Source organism: Ahaetulla prasina, chromosome 4 (assembly GCF_028640845.1).
Source record: "Ahaetulla prasina isolate Xishuangbanna chromosome 4, ASM2864084v1, whole genome shotgun sequence".
Classification (NCBI taxonomy): Eukaryota; Metazoa; Chordata; class Lepidosauria; order Squamata; family Colubridae; genus Ahaetulla; species Ahaetulla prasina.
Window position 1 is genome coordinate 51095517 of NC_080542.1, and position 24636 is coordinate 51120152.

General features: G+C 37.1%; 1 protein-coding gene across 4 annotated transcripts in view; it reads left to right on the forward strand.

The window, feature by feature from the left end:
- Nucleotides 1-1757: 1757 nt before the first annotated feature.
- G3BP2 (G3BP stress granule assembly factor 2) overlaps nt 1758-24636 on the forward strand; it is a 44810-nt gene continuing 21931 nt past the window's right edge. The window contains exons 1-5 of one of the 4 annotated variants that reach the window (XM_058182323.1): nt 1758-1778; nt 13519-13634; nt 20432-20513; nt 22091-22264; nt 24167-24257. In XM_058182323.1, coding sequence (XP_058038306.1) covers nt 1764-1778; nt 13519-13634; nt 20432-20513; nt 22091-22264; nt 24167-24257 — 478 coding nt within the window. In that variant the 5' untranslated portion in view covers nt 1758-1763. Of the gene's footprint in view, nt 1779-4362; nt 4499-4785; nt 4928-13518; nt 13635-20431; nt 20514-22090; nt 22265-24166; nt 24258-24636 lie in introns of those variants that run through there. The other 3 variants (XM_058182324.1, XM_058182325.1, XM_058182322.1) reach the window with 3 other exon arrangements.

The window sequence follows — 24636 nt, forward strand, 5'->3', positions numbered from 1 at the left end:
AGATACAAGTGTAAACGTAATTATGAGCACATGTAAAGGGTATGAATAAAAAAACATTAAGACAGGGACGGTAGGCACGCTGGTGCGCTTATGCATGCTCCTTACAGACCTCTTAAGAATGGGGTAAGGTCTACAATAGACAGTCTAAGGTAATTTGGCTAGAAAGGAAAGCATTGGAGCAAGGTCAATGAAGATTGAATATTTCTGTAATTCAAGGGATGTTTTAATAACGATCTGGCAAACAGAAATTCAAACTAGCCTCGCATCATCTCAATATGTTATTAAGACTATTCTTAAACTGTTGCCCTAAAACATTGAGGTGACACCCCATGTGCAAAACGGGACACAAATGGTCAATGTTTTAAAAGTTAAAAACTAAAATTCTGAAGTCCAGTCTCTGAACTTGTCAGGATATCTTGAATTGCTCCATTAATTTTGGTGGGCAATTCTCAGGAAAGGAAAATGTCTTCCATAGGAAAAGATGAAATAGTATAAATAATGTCCAAGAAAAAAAGGCAAAATGCTGTGAAGCAATTGAAGAATGACGAAGAAGTAATAGGAGATAGTGTAACTGAAACAACACTAAAATATAAATAAGGTTAGTTTATCGAGAATAGAATAGAATTTTTCATTGGCCAGATGTGACTGGACACAGAAGGAATTTGTCTTGGTGCATATGCTCTCAGTGTACATAAAACTATGAATGTGCAGATCAATGATGTCATAGTCTTGATTATATTGGTAGTTAATTTTAGATAGGTTGTGTGAGGGAACAAGAATATGGATCTGAAAATTAATGTATTAAAAATCAAGGTAGTTGTATTTGACCGGAAAATGAACAGTTTCAATTTACACAGAAATAATGAAAAATTATCAAGTATATTAACTTGTATTCACCAATATAATGTTTACTAAAGAAATACCTAGATAAGTTAATCAGATAAAAGAGAGTAGATAGTATGTAGTTTGTTATAAGCCACGAACATTGAAATAAGGGAAAATAGACCACAGAATTATAGGGCTAGAAGGGAGGCCAACCCCCTGATCAAGGCAGACCTCATAACATCCCAATCACATAGTTAAGCAGTCTATATTTGAAAACCTCCAGTGATAGAGCACCTACAACTCTGGGAGGCAAGCTATTCCATAAATAAATTGTTCTGTCAGAAAATGTCTCCTAGGTTGGATCTTTCTTTAAGAAGCTTCTACCCATTACTTCTTATCCTGCCACTTGTGCTTTGGAGAATACATCAGTTCCCTCTGATGTTCTCTGTGAAAGCTCCTCAAATACTGGAAAACTGTGTATAAGAAGGTGCTTCTGTTTATTGTTATTTGTAAGTAAAAGTTGAATATAACAGCAGAAACATTAAACTAAAATGAAGTAGAAATAGGAAATGTATGAGGTAAAGCAAAGATTCTTTTAATTATACCCAATTTGGTGGGCTCAGCACAAACAGCCAACACACAAGCACTCATAACCTATTAGTCACTACACCATTCTTCTCATTGCTACAACTACACCTTGTGAGTTTTACTACTACTACTACTGTCCCACTATTCTTTTCAAATACTGTTAGAGAAAATTATCACTTTAAGGCTTCTTTACTTCCTCCCCCTCCGCACCCCCCCCTCATCACACCAACTGTTTCTCAGCACAGCTTTTACAGATAAATTGCAGCGCTGGCTGGAGAGAGGATTTAAAAAGGACATCAGCAGCATAGGTACTGGCCGTTTTCTAGGCAGCCTCTTCGATTACAGACAGAATGCAAAAGCACAAAGTAAGTGAACTATATTCCTCAATAAAGAAATACCTAGATAAGTTAATTTGGTAGAACAGAGTAGATACTATGTAGTTTGTTGCTAGGAATGAATGTTGAAATAAAGGGAAATGGATGTGTATAAGAATCTGCTTCTGTATGTACCAGTATATTTTTATTTGTAACTGAAAGTTGAATCTATCGGAAACACTAAATTAAAATGAAATAAAAATAAATTAATTAGGAAATGTGTCTGGTAAAGCAAGAAAATCATGGGTTTAGAGAAAGGAAAAAACTTTAAATGACAGGCTAGAAGTGAGAATTTTACAAAACAAAATATGGTGTATGAAGTTATAAATGAATGTCTGTGATATAAGAAAGAGGAATTGCAAGAAAAGTGGTGATGAAAGGGAGAAAATGTTATTTTAAAGCAAGTACAATTGAATAGAATAACTGCCTTTACAGTGTAGAAGACAAAAAATATTTTAAAACTGGAAGAATTAAATACAACTTTAGGTGACCTCTATAATTGACTGCTAGTGAGACAAAGGATGCATCTTGAGACGTCCTCTAAAAATGGCTAATGGGGCATTTTTGAGCCACAGTTAGTGGGTGTTCTTGTCCATGTCTTAGACTAGTGCACATAGAAAGCATAGAAACTTTATTAGTGTGTTTATTAGTGTGTAAATGTTGATATACAGAAAGGTCTAAAGAAAAAAAATGGAGTTATTTTCCTCATAATTATGCCATTTCTACAATCTGGTAGCCAGAAAAGTTTGGAAACAGAAATGGTGAGAGAATTTAAAACAGTTTGTAGGTTGAGCACGAAATAGTTCCAAAGAAGTCAACTAAGTCCCATGGTCAACTAAGTCCCATGGTAAACAGCAGGAGAAACTTGAAGAAACAGGCAGGGAGCAGGCAGCAAGGAGGCAGGTCTTGAACAGTTTGGATATAACCTGATAAAGCCATATAATGCCACTTACTCTTAAGGTATTATGCCATCTCCAGTGCTCAGCTTTCTTTAGCTAAAATATGATTTTGGACTTGTCGCTCTCCCAAGGTCATATTCTGAATCAGCAACTACTAGCAATTAGTAATTATCAGTATTCACAGACAGCTGGCAGCCTGTTGCCTTCTGAACTGCAGGCGGAGAGTCCATCTGGTTCTCCTTTTTATCCTCACAATCAGAGAAGTTAAAAGTCAATAACAGATATGAAGATGAGCCCTTGAATTGGTGTTCAGTAAAATTGTGGGAGAGCTACAAAAAGCTAATGGATGGCAGTGAACAGGAAAGAGAAATATCGAGAAAGGAGTGAAAGGGAGGCAAATATCATTCTCCCTGTTGATTTTACTTATTTTTCCAAAGGTGAATGCTGAAGGATTTGGGTTGGAGAGTGGAAATAGTCCCAATAATCCATACTCACCCCTACAAAAATGCTTCATAAAACTATACCTCAAAACAGCATATTTCTCCCTCACTCTATTGTATCCCCACCACTCCAACACTTGTTGGAGTCCTCAACACTTCTTGTTTTAGTTCAGCTTGGGTGAAGTGTACTAAGGGCAATATACAGAGTATGGCTATGAAATGTCTTTCTTTGCCTAGTAGAACTTAAGTGGATTTCTCTCCTTGATGGGTCCAATTCAATAAACAGACTTCTATGGTAGTCCCCCAAGTCAAAAACTTTCCTTCTAGGTGGGTGAGTCACTCCATCCTGTTTCCGTCACAATTCTGCTGGTCACCTGTAAATTCAGCCATGCTATAAAATTAAAGTCACTCATAATCTGATCTATTTTTGGAAATATTATACCTTAAAAATAATTATGCTCCTTAAAACTATGGAAGAATGTTTTGAAGTAGGTGACTACAAAAATAACAGCAGGTAATAGTAATAGTTATTAATTTTCCTGAAAACTATTACCATTTCTTTTAAAATAAATTTGTTTCTGGACTGCTGTGGTTTATTCTGAAATGATGAGTAGAACTGGATTTATAAAATTGCAATTTTTGTATGAGTTTCACTTCTAAAATGCTGTAGTGCAATCTCTGTTTTTGTATTTATAAAATATTCAATTTTGGAGAGGGTTTTTTTCCCCCTCAGGCATTTGGGTAATAAGCAAAATGGGTAGGGCTACAGGATTTCAGCATATGATCATTTGAGAGCACTACAAAAGATAGAGGTCTTTAGAGAGATTAGAATTATGGTTTCAAGAATAATTCCATTTTGCCTGCCCAGATACGAAAAGTCCTCATCGGAACCGGAAGTGAGGTTTGTGCAGGGTTTGTTTGTTTTTTTAAAATGTCTCTTGGGAGAAGGGAATCACAGAAACCGTCCCCAAAGGACGTCACAGGTCGGAGGCTCCGAAATTCTTGTGTCTGTAAAACAGTGGAGGAAGGAATTCATATATAGATACACCAGCAGCGCGCGGGGAGAACCAGAACTTCCGGTCAAACTTAAAACCTGGCATTACTCCGTTAGCTTAAAAATACTCCGGTATCCTTTTGCTCTCGCTCTAGCGGCCAAAGCCTTGTTGTAATCGCGACCCCGCCCACATCTGGCCGCTTGGGAAGGTTGCGCGCGCCGCGTGCTCTTCTCCCCTCCCCTCCCCGCCGAGGGCGCGCTCGAGACATCCGGTTCCGCCCCGAACCAGCGTGAAGGAGGGACGCGCGGCATCAGTCGCTCCTCCCCGTGCCTTTGCCTGGGAGCGAACCGGACCCTGAGCTCGAAGAGAGTGTTTAGGTGGGTAACGGAGCAAGATAGGAGGAGAAGGCCCTTCCCGGGAGGAAGCGACTTCTTTTCCTTTGAGACTATCGGGATGTTATGTCTACAAATCGGAGCAGGTTCTCTGCTGGGGCGCTTTTCATAAAGGAAAACAGGGATGGGGGGGTGGATGGGGGGATCTGCTGTCAATAGCACGCAGGCCGACTTCGTGATCTAAGGAATTTCGGAAAAGGTTTATCTTACTCTTTCCTAAAAACAAAAGATCACAAGGGAGAAAACAGAAATCCAAAGCCCTTTAGACAGCTTATAGCGTATCTAGAGCTGGCCTTTGAAAGCCATCGGAGTATGTTGCCTAAGAATACATACATGCATACGCAGATAGTTTGAAGACCCTTTATGCAATTTTATAATGCAGGTCTTCTAATCCAAGGAGAACAGCCTTATCAGGTAAATCAGTATTGGGTAATACCGTGAATTTATTCTGGGTGGGTAGCTGCTGACCACTGTACTATGCAAACTCAGTTCACCGGCAAAACAGATATTGGGCGCTTATATTCCTGATTACACAGCTAGGGTTGCTTCCTGAGTATGTTACCATATATGCTGAAACACACATTGCTTGAATACTTTCCCCCCCCCTCTTTAAATATAGTAATTTAGTGAGCAATAGAACTAATCCTAATAAGATGACAAATTCTGAAGATTCAAGAAGGGAAGATTCAGGAATAAAATTTGCCTGAAATTTTATTAAGAATGATTATAATAGAAACCACAATGCTCTTTAAAAGTCTCCTAATGGTTCTTCTTATTTTTATTTATACTGAGATGGAAATAGATAAAACTACAGTACTACAAACCCTTAGCAGGCAAATAACAGAATTAGACAAACCTATTTTGCATGCATGGGTTTCCAGGAAAAAGAAGGAAAAACAAGGTAAATTAACACAGGTATGCCACACAACCACTGTAACTGAAAAGAGATGAACATTAATGAAACATTTCTTGTTCCTGTTTATAGACCTAGCTGCATATTTGCAAATGAAAGCATTTTATGAGCTGTTCTTTTGCTCCTCAAGTTCATCTCTTTAAAGTTTGAGCCTTGGGTGCCTTGGGAGGAAGGAGAATCATTCTTAGTAGCATGATGTATATAATATGTTAAGAAAATGAATTATCTATCACTCCTTATCTTTTATCATAGTGTTCGATGATACAGAAAAGTTATTTAATCTCCCTTGCCATTACTGCAAAGAAACAGAAATATTGTGGAATAAGAGTTCCATGTAGTATTCTGTGGAATAATGCTACATGACAACACTCAAATACATCTTCATGGCAATACGCTATATTGCATACTTTTTTTGGTATCTGTGTACTTCTGGGACAAGGAATGTCTTTCTCCTGCATCTACTGGAGGACCAGTATCGTAGAGAGCCAAGATAACAAGAAATAGCAATATTGAAAGGATCATAATTTTGTCTGGTACTTGCAATACATATAAAGAAAGTTACAGAATTTACCAACAGAGTTTTCCTGGATATGAAGTTCAAACAACAATCACCACAGTCTCTTTCTGGCTACTATATCCTTTAGGACAGGGGTCTCCAACCTTGGCAACTTTAAGACTTGTGGACTTCAACTCCCAGAATTGAAGTCCACAAGTCTTAAAGTTGCCAAAATTGGAGACCCCTGCTTTAGAATAGTTAAACATAGATAGATAGATAGATAGATAGATAGATAGATAGATAGATAGATAGAGTTTTTGCAGCAAGACATTTTACAGGTAAATGATCAATGACGGATCTTTGTAGTAGCAGCTATTAATGGATATAGAGAGTGATATATGTTTCTCGTCTTCAATGGGATATGGTTTGAGATTCTTTTGGGTATGGTCTGAACTTAGAAGGAACAGTTCTGGCAATCTGTGACACAGCATTAATGTTTGCAAACTAATGGATAGCTGTTTGCTAAATCTTTTCCAGATTTTAATGAGCTAATTGAACTGATGCACTATTCAATTGAATAAGTGTACTGCTTTAAGGCTAATAGAATCAAGCAGTAAAATCCTTGTGTACTGTACAGATATTACAATGTGAGATTCTCCAGAGAAAATGATTTCTCTCAGATCATTTCTCTCAGATGGTTTACTTGACCTCTTCCACATTCAAACTGGCATGGTTATAGGCAATTATGTCCATATTGGATAAAAGTTTCTGATTTTCCTTTGGTTTTAGGAAATCAGTTTTATCATCTGTCTTCTGTTGGTACATGTGATGGTGTTTTCATCTTGAGATTGTCCACATCCTGCAGGGCATTTCAGAAAATTTTAGCGGCTTTTACCATCGTTGAGACAAATCTCTGTTTACAAAGTTTCTTTCTTGGGGATTTTTCTGGTTCTGCTTACATAGCAACAGTTGGGTGCAGCATTTAGTTACTTCATAAAGATCATGAGTACAGTAATTTTCACTTCTGTAAGCTGATAGTCTTTGAGAGCTAGAAAGTGTGCCACCACACTTAAAAGGTCCAAATGGCTTCCACTTAAGAGTTTAAAGCAAGTTAATCTAATCTAATCCATCTCTAGTAATCCAGGAATGTTTCTTAATAATAGGTAAAGAAGGATTCAGAGTTATTTTCCATTACAAGCCTTGAAATATATCTGGATAAGTTCAAGTTGAAGTACCAGTATATGCCTTCCTTTCTTATGATGTTTGTGTATGTAGCTCTTTTCTTTTTGTTTGGTCATTATTGCAACTGCAATCTTGAGCACAGTTATGGAAATGGGACTATGATACAGCCTTCTTCTATTTACTTTCTATTCACAGCTAAATCTAATAGAAAATAGAAAAACATGCAAATTCCCATGTGCACTTCCATTTTCAGAGTCATTTTTAGTAGTTATTTTAGACAGTTTCATTTTGCATTTCTTTAAAAAAAATCTTCAAAATAAGATTTTTCCTTATACTCTATAGCAATTAACCAGTTTTATAATTCTAAAAGGGAGGTAATAAAATATGCCTATTCTTTCTTACTAAGATTCTTTAAAAAACAGTAAATTTAGACTACAATTCTGAACATTATTATAGCATCTATAAATTCATTGCAAGTAGAAACTTAGTTTTGAAAGTGGGTTAAGAAATTTGATTGACTCTATATTGATTCATGAATTTTAAAAAAAAAGATCACATCTGAAATCTATTGGGGATCATTGTTCTTACAAAACAGACTCTATTGGACTTGAATAATAAATTCAAACAAATATAAATAATTGACTATTACATAGGAACTTAGCCAACATTATACTATACTTGGAATAATTAATCAGAATGAGAAAGTATTTTTTGATTTCCAGTGGTGAAATCAAGTGTTTTCTGTTGCTGGTGTTATTTGCTGCTCTTAGGTTATTTGGGAATTGACTTATGAGGTTCTGGACTTTGTTCCCAATGTCCATTTTCAGTTGCACTGTTCAGAATTATTTAAGTAACCAAATATTTAAAATTAATGGAAATAATAAGTTATAGATATTATTCAAGAGGCATCCAAACAATTGTAATGAAATACTTCTCTGCCTCTTGGGAAAAAGTAAGACAAAAATACTCAGAGCAGTCTCTATTTCCTTTGGTATGATAGATAGTGGTCAAAACAAATAGCAGTGTGACCCATCACAAATCAGACATGCACAATATATCTTCTGAGAACTTTGCAATTCTGCATATGTAGTGATTATTCACATTTTTTAACCTGGATATGGATTTGAAATTCTACAATACTGCAGTAGTTTAAAATAATTTTTTAAGCATTGCGGTAATTTTAAATCGAAATACCCTGAATTACAAAAAGAATCTCGAATATCTATTTAGCACAAACTGCTAAGCTTTATACAAAACTTGACAACTTTTACAAGTTTTACAGCAAAGCTGTACTTTCATGAACTACAGTAAATCTGAACTTTCATGAACTACAGTAAATCAATTGCATTTTTACTGTTTCGTGTTGTATTTTTTAAACATTGCAATTTTTTTACAATAGTATAGTTTGCTATAGTAGAGCATTAACTGAAAGAATCAGTTTCTCTTCTGGATTCTTAATATGAAAATTATTGTAAATGTTAACATCTGTTCAAATTTATAGAATCTTGTGTGACTCCATCCTGAAGATGATTTGATTCTACGTCTTAATTTCATTCTGTTGAAAAAGTATTAAAAGTGTAGCATTCTATTCAAATGGGATTTTAATAAACATTTACATTTAAGAATCTTGAATCTTTAAATTCCATGTAAAAACTAAAAATCATCAAATTGTTAGTTAAAGTAACTTTGAAATATTTGTTGCAAGGGCCATATTTGCAGAGACAAGGAAATACTTGACTACAATATTATATTCCTATGGACTTCAAAGTAATCTTATTAACTAATTCATAAATGTTTAAAAATCTTGAACTGTAGATTACTGATAGTCCTTGATCTACAACCGCAATGGAGCCAAAATTTCTGTTGCTAAGCAAGATAATTGTTAAGTGATTTTTGCCCCATTTTATGTCCTTTCTTTCCATAGTTGTTCACTGCAGTTAAGTTAGTAATACAGGTGAAACTCAAAAAATTAGAATATCGTGCAAAAGTTCATTTATTTCAGTAATGTAACTTAAAAGGTGAAACTAATATATGAGATAGACTCATTACATGCAACGCGAGATAGTTCAAGCCTATATTTGTTATAATTTTGATGAGCTTACAGCTCATGAAAACTCCGAATTCACAATCTTAGAAAATTAGAATATTACATGAAATCAATAAAACAAGGAATGTACATAGAACAATATTGGACCTCTGAAAAGTATAAGCATGCATATGTACTCAGTACTTGGTTTGGACCCCTTTTGCATCAATTACTGCCTCAATGCGGCATGGCATGGATGCTCTCATCCTGTGGCACTGCTGAGGTGTTAAGGAAGACCAGGATGCTTCAATAGTGGCCTTCAGCTCTTCTGCATTGTTCGGTCTCATGTCTCTCATCTTTCTCTTGGCAATGCCCCATAGATTTTCTATGGAGTTCAGGTCAGGTGAGTTTGCTGGCCAATCAAGCACAGTAATCCCATGGGCATTGAACCAGGTTTTGGTACTTTTGGCATTCTGGGCAGGTGCCATGTCCTGCTGGAAAATGAAGTCAGCATCCCTATAAAGCTCGTCTGCAGAAGGAAGCATGAAGTGCTCCAAAATCTCCTGGTAGATGGCTGCGTTGACCCGAGACTTAATGAAGCATGTCACCAGCAGATGTCATGGCTCCCCAAATCAACACAGACTGTGGAACTTCACACTGGACTTCAAGCATCTTGCAGTGTGTGTCTCTCCATTCTTCCTCCAGACTCTGGGTCCTTGATTTCCAAATGAGATGCAAAAGTTGCTCTCATCAGAAAAGAGGACTTTGGACCACTGAGCAACAGACCAGTTCTTTTTTCCTTTAGCCCAGGTAAGACGCTTCTGACGTTGTTTGTTGTTCAGGAGCGGCTTGACAAGAGGAATACGACATTTGAAGCCCATGTCCAGGATCGGTCTGTGTGTGGTGGCTCTTGATGCACTGACTCCAGCCTCAGTGCACTCCTTGTGACAGTCCCCAACACTTTTGAATGGCCTTTTCCTGACAATCCTCTCCAAGCTGCGGTCATCTCTGCTGCTTGTGCACCTTTTTCTTCCACACTTTTCCCTTCCACATAATTTTCCATTAATACAGCACTTTGGGAACATCCAAATTCTTTTGCAATTAAGCAAAGGAGGCTTTCCCTCCTTATTGAGAGAGTCAACGATGTTTTTCTGCACAACTGTCATGTCAGCAGTCTTTTCCATGATTGTGATTCCTACTGAACCAGACTGGGAGACCATTTAAAGGCTCAGTAACCCTTTGCAGGTGTTATGGCTTAATTAGCTGATTAGGGTGGGACACTTTGAGCCTAGAATATTGAACCTTTTCACAATATTCTAATTTTCTGAGATTGTGAATTTGGGGTTTTCATAAGCTGTAAGCCATAATCATCAAAATTATGACAAATCAAGGCTTGAACTATCTCACTTTGCATGTAATGAGTCTATCTCATATTAGTTTCACCTTTTAAGTTGCATTACTGAAATAAATGAACTTTTGCACGATAGTCTAATTTTTCGAGTTTCACCTGTATAGTTATTAAGTGAAATTGGCTTTCCCATTGTTTTTGCTTGTTAGAAAGTCACAAAAGATGATCATATGACCCAGGGGTGAAATGCTACCGGATCGGACTGGATTGGACGAGTAGGTAGCGAAGATTGGGGTTGGTTCGCTGAACTGGGAGCAATGGCTGGCTGGCCAGGCCCCCGAACCGATCCACGGCTCGCAGTCCTGCCATGCTTGCCTGCCTCCCATGCTGCCTTCCCGGCGTCTTGGTGGCCAGCTTGCAAAGGCAGGCAAGCTGAAGGCCATGTGGAAGGCAGACAAGCAAGGCAGGGCTTCGGGGAGAAAAATGCTGGAATAAATACATCAACTCCTGTGGCACAAGCCATGCTGCCTCACCCATCGCCACCACTATGCCACTCCATCTCTTCCTCCTTGCCAGCCAATCTCCCACAAACTTTGCTGACACTTCCACACCTCCCAGCGCTTCCATTCCTTCCCCCCCCACGACCTCCCCATGCCCGCTCAGCATCTGGTTCTGCAGTAAGGCAGCTCCGGGAATCGCCAACCTATTGGCAGGCACTGGGGGGGGGTGGATGAGGAAAGCTGCACTTACAAGAAGGGGAATGGTCTCCTCTTCTTTATGGGGCTTGATTTTGCCAGACTTCTCTGCCCACTTTTAACACCGCCGATGCCACTGCTGCTGGGAGACCGGCTGGATGAGCCAAATGAGGCTTTCTCATTCCTGCCACAATTAATAGAAAGTGCGTAGGATCCAGGCTACGGTCAGGATTGCAATGGCATTAGCCCGGATGCGCCTTATTACAGGACCTCCAGGCTGCCTGGGAGCTCTGAGTCAGCTGAAAAAAACCTTCAGTTCTTGGGGAGAATAGAAAAGAGAGCAAGAGAACGAGAGAGTGATGGGGATATGGGGACACCCGATTCTCTCTCCCTCCCTCTCTTCTTTGGCTGGCTCAAGCAGTCACAGCTGTTTGTTGGTGCTCTTGTCTCCTGGCTTAGTCCCACAGAGCAAAAGGAGAGTGAGAGAGACCAAGGAAGACCGAGATATCAAGGGCTGCGGGAGAAGGAGCTAGCAGCTTAATCCCTTCCCTGAAGCCCTGCCATGCTTGCCTAAGAAACGGGTATTGCCGTTTCCCCATCGGTCTCTTGCTCTCTCGCTCTCTTTTCTTATCTGACCATAGCCTGGATCCTAGACACTTTCTATTACTTGTGGCAGGACAGCAAGTCTCATTCAGCTGCGTCCAGCCAGTCTCCCAGCAGCAATGGCACTGGCGGCATTAAGAGTGGGCAGAGAAGCAACCAGTGAGTGACAGGATGCAGGGCTAGCAAGTGGAGGCAGGGTGAGGCTTCCCGGGTGGCTGGAATGTGGGGCAGTTGGCTCCGTCGGCTGCCATCCCCGCCAAAATGACAGCCCCAGTGCAGCAGGGCTGATAAGAAAGAAAGAAGAAAGGAAGGAAAAAAGGGAGAGAGAGGAAGAAGAAAGAAAGAGAAAGGAAGGAAGGGAGAGAGAGAGAGAAAGAGAAGAAAGAGAGAGTGACATGAGTGATGTCAAGTTGGCCCCGCCCACCCAGTCACACGTCCACCAAGCTATGCCCACAGAACTGGTGGCAAAAAAAAATATAATTCACCCCTGATATGACCCCAGGACACTACAATTATCATAAATATGAGCCAATTGCCCTGGGTCAGAATTTTGATCACATAACCATGGGGATGCTTCATAGATCATAAGTGTAAAAAATGATCAGAAGTCGCTTTTTTCAGTGCTCTTATAACTTTGGCCATTAAACAAATGGTTATAAGTCGAGACTACCTGCATAATTAATCTGTAAATGTTTACTGAAAAATTCCATAATGTTCAATGGAGACTATATCGTTTGCCCATGTAAGTTTCAAGTAACTCCTGCTACAGTTAAGGTATTGGACTAGGACTGGAGAGATTCAATCAATCAGAATAGACCTGGAAAGGACCTTGGTAGTCTTCCAGTCCAACCTGAAAAAAGATTATTAGAGAGCTGGAAGCTAAAACATATGATAAACTCTTGCAAAACTGGGTATGAATTGAACGGAATTCAATTCAAAATAGAGTTTGAAGGAACTTTTGAGGTCTTCTAGTTCAACCCCTTACTATGCCATTTCAGACAGGTGGCTAACCAGTCTTTTCTTAAAAATCTCCAGTGATGAAGCACTACAACTTCTGAAGTCAACTGTTCCACTGATTAATTGTCCTCACTGTTAGGAATTTTCTCCTTAATTCCAGATTGCTTATCTCCTTGATTAGTTTCCATCCATTGTTTTTTGTTTTGCCTCCTGTGATTTAGAAATAAGTTGATCCCCCCACTTCTTTGTGGCAGCCCCTCAAATACTAGAATACTGCTATTATGTCACATTTTTCCACATTTAAATTTTTTTGGATAGGGTTCCTTGTTCAAGTCTGTCAAGATCTTTTTGGATCCTGAGCTTGTCTTTTGGGGTATTGGTTATTCCTGCCAACTTAGTGTCATCTACAAATTTGATGAGTTCCCCTTCTATCCCCTCATCTAAGTCTGATTCAGATCCAGATTCAAAATGTACTCCTGTCCATAAAAAGTCACTGGATAACTTCAGTCTATATTTTTCAATATAGTGTATAAGAATATTGCAGTATAGGCTGCCTTCAACTGTTAGGAGAAAAGTAAGTGTAAATTTAATAAAATTCAAAGGGGTTTGCATGGGATTGGATTATTAGATGTACTGACTGGTCATTAAGGTCTTCATGCTGCAGCCTGAAAGAAAAGACATTCCTCTTTTGAAAACTGTTTAAATATTTTCAAAATTATATTACATTTAAAACTAATTATTTTGAAGCATATATTTCTTATATAGATATTCTTCCTCTATTGCAGCCTTTGACATTTACCAAAGAAATGGTGATGGAGAAGCCAAGTCCGCTGCTTGTAGGGCAAGAGTTTGTGAGACAGTACTACACCCTGCTAAATAAAGCACCAGATTTCTTACACAGGTACTTTCTTTTAAATGTCTGTGTCTTATGTAATCACAATCAACTAAGCAAGCTGCATCAATTTATTCATATAATGTAACTATCATTGCCTTTAAAATCAATTCAACATGACTTTATGTTTCCTTGGATACTTACTGAAAGATGGCCAAAGATCTTTTAAATTAATATTTTTATGTAGCTAAATTTGACTAAATGTTATCTGTTCCAATTTTTTTTACAGTATTAAGAAAAATCCCCTGTAATAAATTATAGAAATGTATCAATTATCTAAATTTAGATTTTTAACTCTTAAATTTGCATCAAGTTTATATTCTGTATTCTGTATTTATATTCTGTATATTCTTTGGAGCGGATAAAATAATAAGAAACTGATCAGCAAATTATAGAAAGTGGAATTATGTGGGAGAGATATTGCTCTGTCGCACAGTTTTAACTTTTAAAGGAGTTCACAAAAATAATAAAACAATTTGGTTGCCCAGAATTGTTTAGAGCTGTGCAGCTTGCAAATTTAATACATTTTAAATATATGTATGAAAAAACATTCAAAGTGAGTGCCATCTCATAAAAGTGCCATAAATTGTTGCAAATTGAAATAGCATGTAAAAAGCTTGACAAAGCTAAAATGCATATTTTGTATTGATAGAAAAGTGCCTGGCAAACTTTTTCATAGAAGTAAATGGACAAGACAGGGACCTGTGATCTCCTAAATGTCAACTATTATTAATGATTGCTAGAATTTAACATGTCATTTAACATATCAGCAATTACATTATAATTGTATAGAATGCAGTCAAGCTGGGAGTTGAAGAGCATAGTCAATCATTCAGTTCTCCCTAATGATATTTCAGGGGTATTTACCTCATTTGAAATAGGTATATAACAAGGTATTCGTAGATCATATATTTGTACATTTGTATTTGTAAGTTGCATCTCATAGGAAGGAGACTCTATCCATTTCTGGCACAGGAAATTCAGCATCAAATTTTATTTATTTGTATCCTGCCTTTATTATTTTCACAAATAAACACAACTGATTGGCCCAAGGTCACCTAACTGGTTTCATGGTAAAATGGGATTTGAAGTCACAGTCTACTAATTTCTAGCCTGGTGCCTTAACCAATAGACCAAACTGGTTCTAAAATGCCAAAATGTCTCTCAAATGCCAAGAGTCTATAGATTTCAGAAATGCCTCACATAATAAGAATAAAATCAAGGTTTGCAAAATCAAGGTTCAGCAAAATTTCATAGAAAAAGAAACAAAATAGTACAGCAAAATTATATTTAAATTTAAATATTATTGAAGAAAGAAATTTTTAAATAAAGATTTAATAAAGAGTAAAGATTTTTGTACCAAAGCTCTTTAACTAACAACCATTTCAAGTTACATATAAAACCACATCCCTAATCGTGAGAGGGCAGTCTGCCTAGAAATTGGCCAGCACCTCTGCTGCTGTTGTTCTGCTCTTCCCAGCCAGCACAGGAACATTTGACAATAAAAGCTGTGCTGAGAGAAAGCCGAGGCTGTTGGTGTGTATCAAAGAAGGAAGGAAGTGGGTTTGTTCATGGAAATAAAGTAGCCTGATTCAGCTAGAAAGAAATACTTTTCTTCAGTAGTAGAATTCACAAGGAATTGTAGTTGGAAGAGCAGTAGGAAAAGGTGTAGTAGCAGTGAAGAAGAATGGAATAGTGGTCAGCAGTGAGTACTGGTCTGTGAAGGATTGCCTGCATGTTGTGTGTAAGAACCTTCTTTTGTTCTGTTGGCTATCTTGTGTTTTTGGAGCGCACTGATTTGGGTATACTTAAAAGAAACCATGATATACTCTTTCATGTTCTTCCCATGGGAGAAAAGGCATTCAGTGTAGTAGCACTAGTCCAATAATTAGAGTCAAAGTTCACATATCTGACCTCCAGGCAAGATTGGCAGAATATAAATTGAGTAAATAAATAAAACAACTTGTTTTAAAGGTTTGGTTTTGGTTTCAAAATAAAAATAAAATAAAAACAAGAGAGTTCAGTTTGCCTTTTATAAAAAAAAAACACCTTTGAAACAACTATGACCCGGATAATTGACAACCTCTATAGAAACTTGCTTTAAAGAACTGTTAGACTAAATACTATTCAAGTATCAGTCTGGTATTGAGAAAAAAAAGATACATCCAATTTCTGAAGTTGGAGATAAATTAAAATGGAATCCGATCAACAAGTTGTAAAAGAAGAAATTCCAGGTTAGAAAATAAAAAAGTACTTAAATTATCACATGAGACTTTATTATTGCTTTAGCAGTATGTTTATGTACATACACAATGTATGTTTTCCAGTACTTTTGACTAGTGATAACTACCTATACAAATCCACCCACTTTTAATGAGGTTTTTAGAAATGGTTTGCCTTTGCTTTCTTCATAGGACCAAAAATGTGACTAACCCATAAGTCGTCCAACTGGCTTTGTCATGAAGGCAGAACTGTAACTCATAACCTTCTAGTCTTTAACTTGGTGGCTCAAACTGGTTTCACTGAGTAGAGAAACTGGAGTGATTTAGGAAAAGAAGGAAGATAGTAAGGCCAAACACTACCTAGAAATTCCAGTTGCTAAGGGAAGTCTTTATTGAATTTAGTCAGTATACAGCCCTTTCATTCGATTACTTTCTGCAGACATTCTAGCAGAAAATATTAAATTAATTCCAATCAGTTTATTAAAGGATTACTATAATGTTTTTTTTTTACTGCATCTTTTAGACCATCTTTTATCTGTGGGCAAGCAGGAAAACCTAATTTTGTGGAGAAGCAGGAAAATGGAATGTCTTTTTTCACCCTTATACTTGATTTTTCAATTGCAGATTTACTTAAAAAACCTCTAGCAATGCTAAAAAAAGAATGACTGTTTCTACTTTTTACAATAAGAACAGAAAAAGGAGGGAATCATTACCCAGCAAAACCTTCTTCTGTGTGGAAAAAAAATTCTGACTGCTGGCATTTACATCCTAATTATAAATTACATTCATATCCTTAGTTGCACATAGAACAAGGGTAGTCATGAGTCATGCACAAACTCTTGCTCAGGAAAAAAACATTTTTTTCCTTTCATGCTGATAAAAGGACAGAATAATTAAAACAAATTTAAACATACTTTTGCATATCAAAATCAGCATACACTGTCAAAACGTACTAGGTAGAAACTGTCATCCTTTTTTTTTTAAGAACTGCCAAACTGTTTTTGGGAGGGGGTTATATTGCAGGAGGGCTACATCTGGGGGCAGGGAGAGTCAATTTTGATATGTTAGAATTAAGCAAAGCGGTTAGCAGATGAAATCGGTTTAATCTAGAGGTGGAATGCTCCCAGTTCGGGCCGGATCGCCTGATCCAGTAGCGATGGCTGCGGGTGGTTTGGCGAATCATTGGCAAAAATCCCTCCCCCCGCATGCCCAACTGAGCCGTGCGATCATCAGAGTTTTTTTATTTTACTTTTAAAAGCATTTTTTCTTCAGTTGAAAAAATGCTTTTAAAAGTAAAAAAAAGCCTCTGATGATCACATGGCTCAGCTGGGATTGTCAGAGGCTTTTAAAAGCATTTTTTTCTACAACCTCTTCGGCGGAAAAAATGCTTTTAAAAGGCTCCTCTGACAATCCCAGCTCAGTTGCCTGATCGTCAGAGGTCTTTTTTTTCTTTTAAAAGCAAAAAAATGCTTTTAAAAGAAAAGAAAAGCCTCTGACAATCAGGCAGCTCATCTGGGATCGTCAGAGGAGCCTTTTAAAAGCATTTTTTAACAACCTTTTCAGTGAAAAAGGTTGTAGAAAAAATGCTTTTAAAAGTAAAAAACAGTTGGCCACGCCCACCCAGTCACATTGCCCTCCCCAGCAAGCCACCCCCACAGAACCGGTAGAAATAAATTTTACATTTCACCACTGGTTTGACCCTGTCTCATCTAAAAAAACGGGAGGATAAGAGGGTGTGGCCTCCATTTTGTTTGATGTATTTTCTTCACTGCAAAGTTCTTTTAATTATACTGCATCTCAGATGATTCCAGATAAGATTTGATTCCACATAGATTTAGATAAATCTATGTAGAATCTCTGCCACTAGAACTATACTATTCTTTTCTCCAAAAAGACAACCCACCTTGAAAAGAAGCCCTGTCAGGTTTTTGAGTGCATGCGTTCAAATTAAGCCCTAATTAAGACTCCGCCTACCCCAGGGTACAGGGGGTGGGGTGAGACACACAGGTAAAAAAATAAGCTAGGGTGGGGGTTTGTGGAGCTGCCCTACTTACCAGGCCTCACACACTCTGACACCTGCCTCGCCTTCTGCGGCCGCTTGCTGCAAGTCGCATGCATTGCCTCGGCCTCTGTTTTGTCTTTAGATGTCTGCCGGCATCTAAACAGGTCAGGGCAATATGTGCAAGTGGCAAGCGGCCGCAGAAGAAGTGGGCCAGCAATGGGCTCCTGCTGGGCAGGGCTGTCAGTGCCACTGCCACAAGGTGAGTCAATAATTAGAACCCTCCAAAAAGAAGGCCTGGCTGTTTTTTTAGGGATCAAAAGAAAATAAGACCCAACCTTCTTTTTGGAGAAACACGGTATAATCATTCAGTGATTGCTTAAGAACTGAAAGAGACAGCCAGAAACATTTGAAATCTTCTCTGATCTATTTATTTTTTAAATTTATTTGCCGCACATGTCACCAAGAAACTACTCTGGGCATATATATATATAAAACGGAAAAAACAAAAAAAATGAAAATAAGTGTAAACAAAACAGTATCAAAGTAAAGGAACTGTTTCAATATTCATTATTATCTGTTACTTCCTTGCCATCTTCTCCCATTACTGAACTGATTGTTTTCTTGATTTTTTTTTCTCACATAAAAAACAAGAAAAATGTCAGGGAAACAATCAGTCTATTAATGTGGGGGGGCAAGGAAGTAACAAGACATTAGAAAGAAAGCAGAACTGCTTAATTTGTTCTTTGCATCTGTCTTCTTGCAAAAATATACACTGTAAGCCACCCTGAGTCTTCGGAGAAGGGCGGGATATAAATGTAAAGAAAAAAAAAAGAAAAGAAAATACAATCCAGTTTACCAAAAACAAAGCCCTGAAAGACAGAACTAGAAATTAAATTACTTATTAAAATAAGCAAGAAAAAGGTAAGAGAGCATCATCTAATCTAGATGGATTCAAATCGTTGGGTCCTGACAGATTTCAGCGAACCGGCTGAATCCCACCACAGCTTATGACCATTTTCATACTTACAACAATTGCAGGCCCATGATCAAAATTCAGATGCTTGGCAACTGATTCATTTTTATGATGGCTGCAGCATTCTGAGGTCATGTGATCCTCTTTTGTGACTTCCTGACAAACAAAGTCAATAGGAAATCCAGATTCATTTAATAACCACATTATTAATTTAACACTTGCAGTGATTCACTCAAAAACCGTGGCAAAGAAAGTCATAAAATGTAGCAACTTTCACTTAACAAATGTCTCACTTAGCAACAGAAAATTTTGGTTCAGTTGTCATAAGTCGAGGACTACATGTATATGACCTTAAATCAGAAATAAATAAACAAACAAACCACAATATGTCTTTGCATGATTTGTGAATTAACACAAATGAGATTATGGTAGTTAGTTAGTTAGATAGTTTCCCTAAATTATGGGTTTCTGGCTATTTTTACTGTTCTCACTGACAGACAATTTTGGCTACTGATTATTCACATTGGTTATGAAGGATAGGACAAGATGTGATCTGGCTACGACATGTGCCATACTGTTGATCACTAAGGTTGATTTGACTGACCTGGCTGGTTAGGCAAGTGTCCCCTTCCTCCGTCAGAACTCCTTATGCGCCCCCCCCTCCAACAATTTGTGTGCTCGGTAAAAAAGGATGACCATTCCAGATAGAAAGAGTAGACGATCTTCAGCCAAGGGTATACAATCACTGTGCAACCTCAAAACAAGCTCAGGATTGTTTCTTCTGAGGAGGTCTGGCTTATCTTCATATAAGACTATACTCATATAAGACTATGAATATAACTTAAAAGGAGATACATATTGCTTAGTGATGTTTTCTTTTCTTTTCATATTTGTCCTGTGTTTGTAAAATTTATTATTTGCTATACTTAGGGTACTGATAACTGTTTTTTAGAATATTTCTAGAATGTTAAAATTAAATTCCTTCTACATGGGATCATCTGTATTTATTCAGCAACCACTTATTTAGTGATTATTTAGTGACTGAACAAGGGGACTTACAACTGTTCTTTGTAATTGTGGCCATTGCAGCATCTCTGTGATCACTAGTAGGGCACTTTCAAATCAGCTGACAATTTCAGTATTTAGAGTGTCATGTGAACATCATTCACGATCTTCACCACTGGTTTCCAACAAGCAAAGTCAATGTAGAAGTCAGCACGAGGACACAGATATTGATGATCTGACCATAGGTTGATGCAGCTCTGGGATTTGCCCAACGAGCAATTGGAACTGTTGGATTGTGAGACAACATAATCATGAGACATTTTGCTTTATGTACAATCCAATTACTGACATTAGACAAAGACTACTTGTAACAGTTTTTATCAATTGAATCAGTTTGCCATTAGATGAATTTGGGCTTGTCAGAATCTTCAGCCCTGTGCATCTCAGCCCTGTGTATAAAATAAAATAAAAATAAGGTCCTTTTATCTATCTCTTAAATGCAATATTTTAGAGCATTTAAAATACCTTTCATTTGAAATTGTAAAGAAGAAAATATTTTAGAATATGCTTCCATATGCTTAAATATTGTTTAATTTCTTTAAAGGTTTTATGGGAGGAATTCTTCCTATGTCCATGGTGGATTAGATGCCAGTGGAAAGCCTCAGGAAGCTGTATATGGCCAGGCTGTATGTACTATAAATCCTTCTTGAAATTGGATGCTACAAATAAACATGACTCTTAATAATTAAAAGTTATCTGCATTAACAAATGCTACCGTATATTTACATGTTTCTGTTAAAGCTCACAATAATTCTATGTATCTTTAAAGTCAGGAGAAAAAAATCTTCCCTTGTCTCACCTTTCTTCATTTCTCCTCACTCCATTCATCTTCCTAACACTTAAATGCATGTGATTTGGGAGAGGGGGCTGTCTTATACTTCCCATTTTATTGTCTTTCTACTGCCATTCCTTGTAATACATACAAATAGTGTCCACTTAACTGTTCGAAGATGTACTAGTGTTAAATAATAACTTTAGGCTTATTTATGCCCATTTATGACCTTTGCAGTATCCCTCAGTCATATGATTACCATTATAATTTAGTATACTTTTCTTTTTTCCCCCTTGCAGACCAAAGAGATTGGAGATTGAAAAAAAAACAGACTCTTTGACTTCTACACATCAAAAGCAGTGTGTTTTTACAAGCAGTAGGAAAGAGTCAGACAAAAGAGAGATTGCTTATAAATTTTGTCTTTTTTCTCTTCCCTCTCCCACCTCTTAGAGCATAGAGATTGGAGAGAAAGAGATTTCAAGAGAGTAAGCTGTTTGTGTAGCATGGCCAGCTTCAGATAGCCAGCATGGTTCCATTGGTTTCAGTGTGTACAAGATAGTAAGCAGATACTTGAGCATTCGAAAGGTCAGGGAGTGGTTAAGAGGCAAGCTGAAGGTGTGACAATGTTGATTAGAAAAAAGACACTGATTGATTTTAATAATTGAAAAGCCCTTCTGCACTTTATGCATGAAACAGAAAAAAAATATGTTATATAGGTTTGATAATTTAAAAAAAGTAAATGATAGAAAAAATGAAAAATATGTTGTAATTATAGAGTAAGAAGTTAATTTAAATTTATTATAAATGTAAGAAAATAGGAAGTCAATTTTTATATATATATATATATATATTCCCTGCACTTTTGGCTTTATTCATTCCTTTTTTTTCTCTTTTTCTCATCTTAATTGTTAATTTATGTTAGATTTTTATCTTTCTTATTTAAACATTTAATAAAGTTATTAATCTAAAGATGTGCAGCTAAGTAGCCTTCTCTCTTTCCAACTGAAAAAAACAGAAGTGGTGATATGATTTGCCACTTAACTACTCCTTTACTTAGCAGCAGCAGTTGCTTAGGGTTGTTAAGTGAGGACTACCTGTTTTACCACTGCGAGTTATACCACTGCGAGTCTCTTTACTGAAGGAAAAAAATATTAACATAGAGCCTGTACATTGGCAGACAATATTTGAAATGGTTGTCTTTGCATTCACTAGAAACTCGCAACTAGCTTCCTAAATGCATTGGTTTTCAAACTGGCTAATACATTTTAATAATGTATATTACAAAAAACTATAAAGGAACATTTTTAAAATGCCTAATAAAAGAAAAGCTAACTATTGTATTGTTTTTCAGAGCTATTTTTTCTACATAAATGTATATGTTATAGAAAGTTAATTTTACTTAGCCATTTTTTAAACTGTATTTGTGTTTAGGACATTCACAAAAAGGTGATGTCCCTGCAGTTTAGTGAGTGCCGCACTAAGATTCGCCATGTTGATGCCCATGCAACCCTGAATGATGGAGTAGTTGTACAAGTCATGGGAGAGTTAACAAACAATGGACAACCAATGAGAAAGTTCATGCAAACTTTTGTGCTAGCTCCAGAAGTAAGTGATATTTTGAATGTTGGAAGCAGTAGAGATAGCTGTACTTCGGTCCCTTGCTAATTGTAGGTGAAAGGAAAACATAGAAGCAGCCAGAAAACTCTTCCTTTAGAGTAAGGTTCCTTTAGAGTAAGATTCTCTTAGACTATTGTCTCTGCAAATTTACACAGGCGCAGCTAATGGTGGGTAGAGGGAAAACATGGAAGCAGCCTGAAAACTTTCCCCTTTCTTCTCCCCACCACTTGCTGCACCTGTGTTAGTTTGCACAGAGACCAGTGTCTATGGGAGGCTTACTCTAAAGAATTTTGCTGTCTGCTTCCATGTTTTGCCTCCACCCACCATTAGCTGCACTTGTGTAACAAAGGGGGGAAAGATGTACGGAATGGGTGCAGAGGATGTCAAGCAGCAGTGGGTACTTCAAAGAGTGGGAAGCGGAGCATGGGAGATGCATGAGGAGAGCCGGAGGCAGGTGATTTTGTTCCATGATTTTCCCCACCCCGAAGCATCCCATGCAAACTCAATGACCCGCATGTTTGTTTTAACAAAAGCATTGGAGAGAACTGGGATGGGGGCTTGTTCACTTAATGTGATTCACTTAACATCCTCTGGATTTGTGAATGTAATTGGCAGGTTCCATTACATTCATAACTAGAGAATTACCAGTATTACCTCTTCCTCAAGAAACCTCTCTTTACATAGCTGTGAACTAGATTAGGATTAAAAGCTTACTTTGTGTCCCTTGCTGGCCATCTACTCCTTCTTTCAACTATTACCAAAAATGTAGGCCAGCATGAGCAGTTTTACCTTCATTAAGAGAATGTGTGTTCCCCCAAAGTTGGAGGGGAGATAAGTCTAAGTGCAAAACTAGAAAGCAAAGGCATGTATTTATACTTACACGGGTGCATGGAGCTCTTGCCTAGTTTCTATTATTTCATCAGACGTAAAGGCAGAAATAGCAAGCCACAGCCAATAAACCACATGGTTTTTCAGCTTTCCCAGAGCTTCTCCAACTTATATGCAAAAATTTGGATTTTCAAAAAAAAGGGCAAGTGAAAATTTAAAGCAGATATGTTTTTGCTAGGCTTAATTTGTTTTTTAATTATTTTTCTAAAAATCAAACTTCTGAACTAATGTAAAAATGTCTACAAGCTGAAAATTTCACTTCTAGCCCTCTGCTGACATCCTGCAGTGTAACCAAGGCAGGCAGTTCTAACAAAGTATGGATTTTATTTAATCAAGGTGGCAAATAAAGGGCAAATTATCAGACTATAGCTAGTAGTGGAGGCTAAGTTTGATGACATCAGTATGAACTAGCAATTCTAATGGTTCCAGTTTCAATAACAATGGTTCTTCAAATGTGAAATTTTGAAGACTGGCTGAAAAATTTTCTTCTTGTTCTTTCAGCATATACCAGAGGTCTCACAAATCTTCTATTATTATAAGACTTAGCTATTCACCGTTTGGAGATAGGTAAAAAGTCTTCATATGGATAGGCAAAATCTCAACTCTGAAGAGGTTAGGTTTAATGATTCTTCCCCGAAACTTGAAATTATGACAATCAAGCATTGTTATGTCCATGAAGAAAGAAAAGGCACATCAAACTGATGTAATCTAGTTTCTAAAGGAATAGCTAGCTGTGTTTGGGATCCTAAAGACTAACAATACACAACCATTTTTGAGTCAATACTATTTTCATTAGATGCTCTGTTCCTAAGTCTCCCTCAAATTGAGCTCAACACCCCATGACTTCATGAACATGTCAGTGGAGCTTTCTTGGCAATTGTGCACTCCACAGATATTAACTTTGCCCTTGCAAGGGCAAACAGAAAAAAACATGGGCATAATTTGTAATATTGCTAGAGCGACAATCCCCAAATTAAGCTTTCTTCTATCTTTGTTTTTCAGGGGTCTGTTCCAAATAAGTTTTATGTTCACAATGATATATTTCGCTATGAAGATGAAGTATTTGGTGATTCCGAACCTGAACTTGATGAAGGTAAGTATTTTTAATATGAATTCTTTATATATTTTAAAATAATAATAATAAAACAAAAGGAATAAACAAAAAAGGCATTCGTTACAAAAATGCATAAATACTTAAAAATAAGTGAAAAAATGACAGAAAAATGTACAGTATGTTATAGTAGTAAATATAATTCCATATATATATAATTACCTAATATAAATATTACACATGCGTGTGTGTGCGTTTATGTATTTCTACTACACATGTACAATGCTTTTTTAAGCCTACTATATTTTGTTTAAATGACTTCCATATTTATCCATACTATGTTTATAGTTTATACTACGTTTATCTCATTAAGTAATATCCTGATTAATTGTAACCAGGTCTTGAATCCATTGAGTAAAAG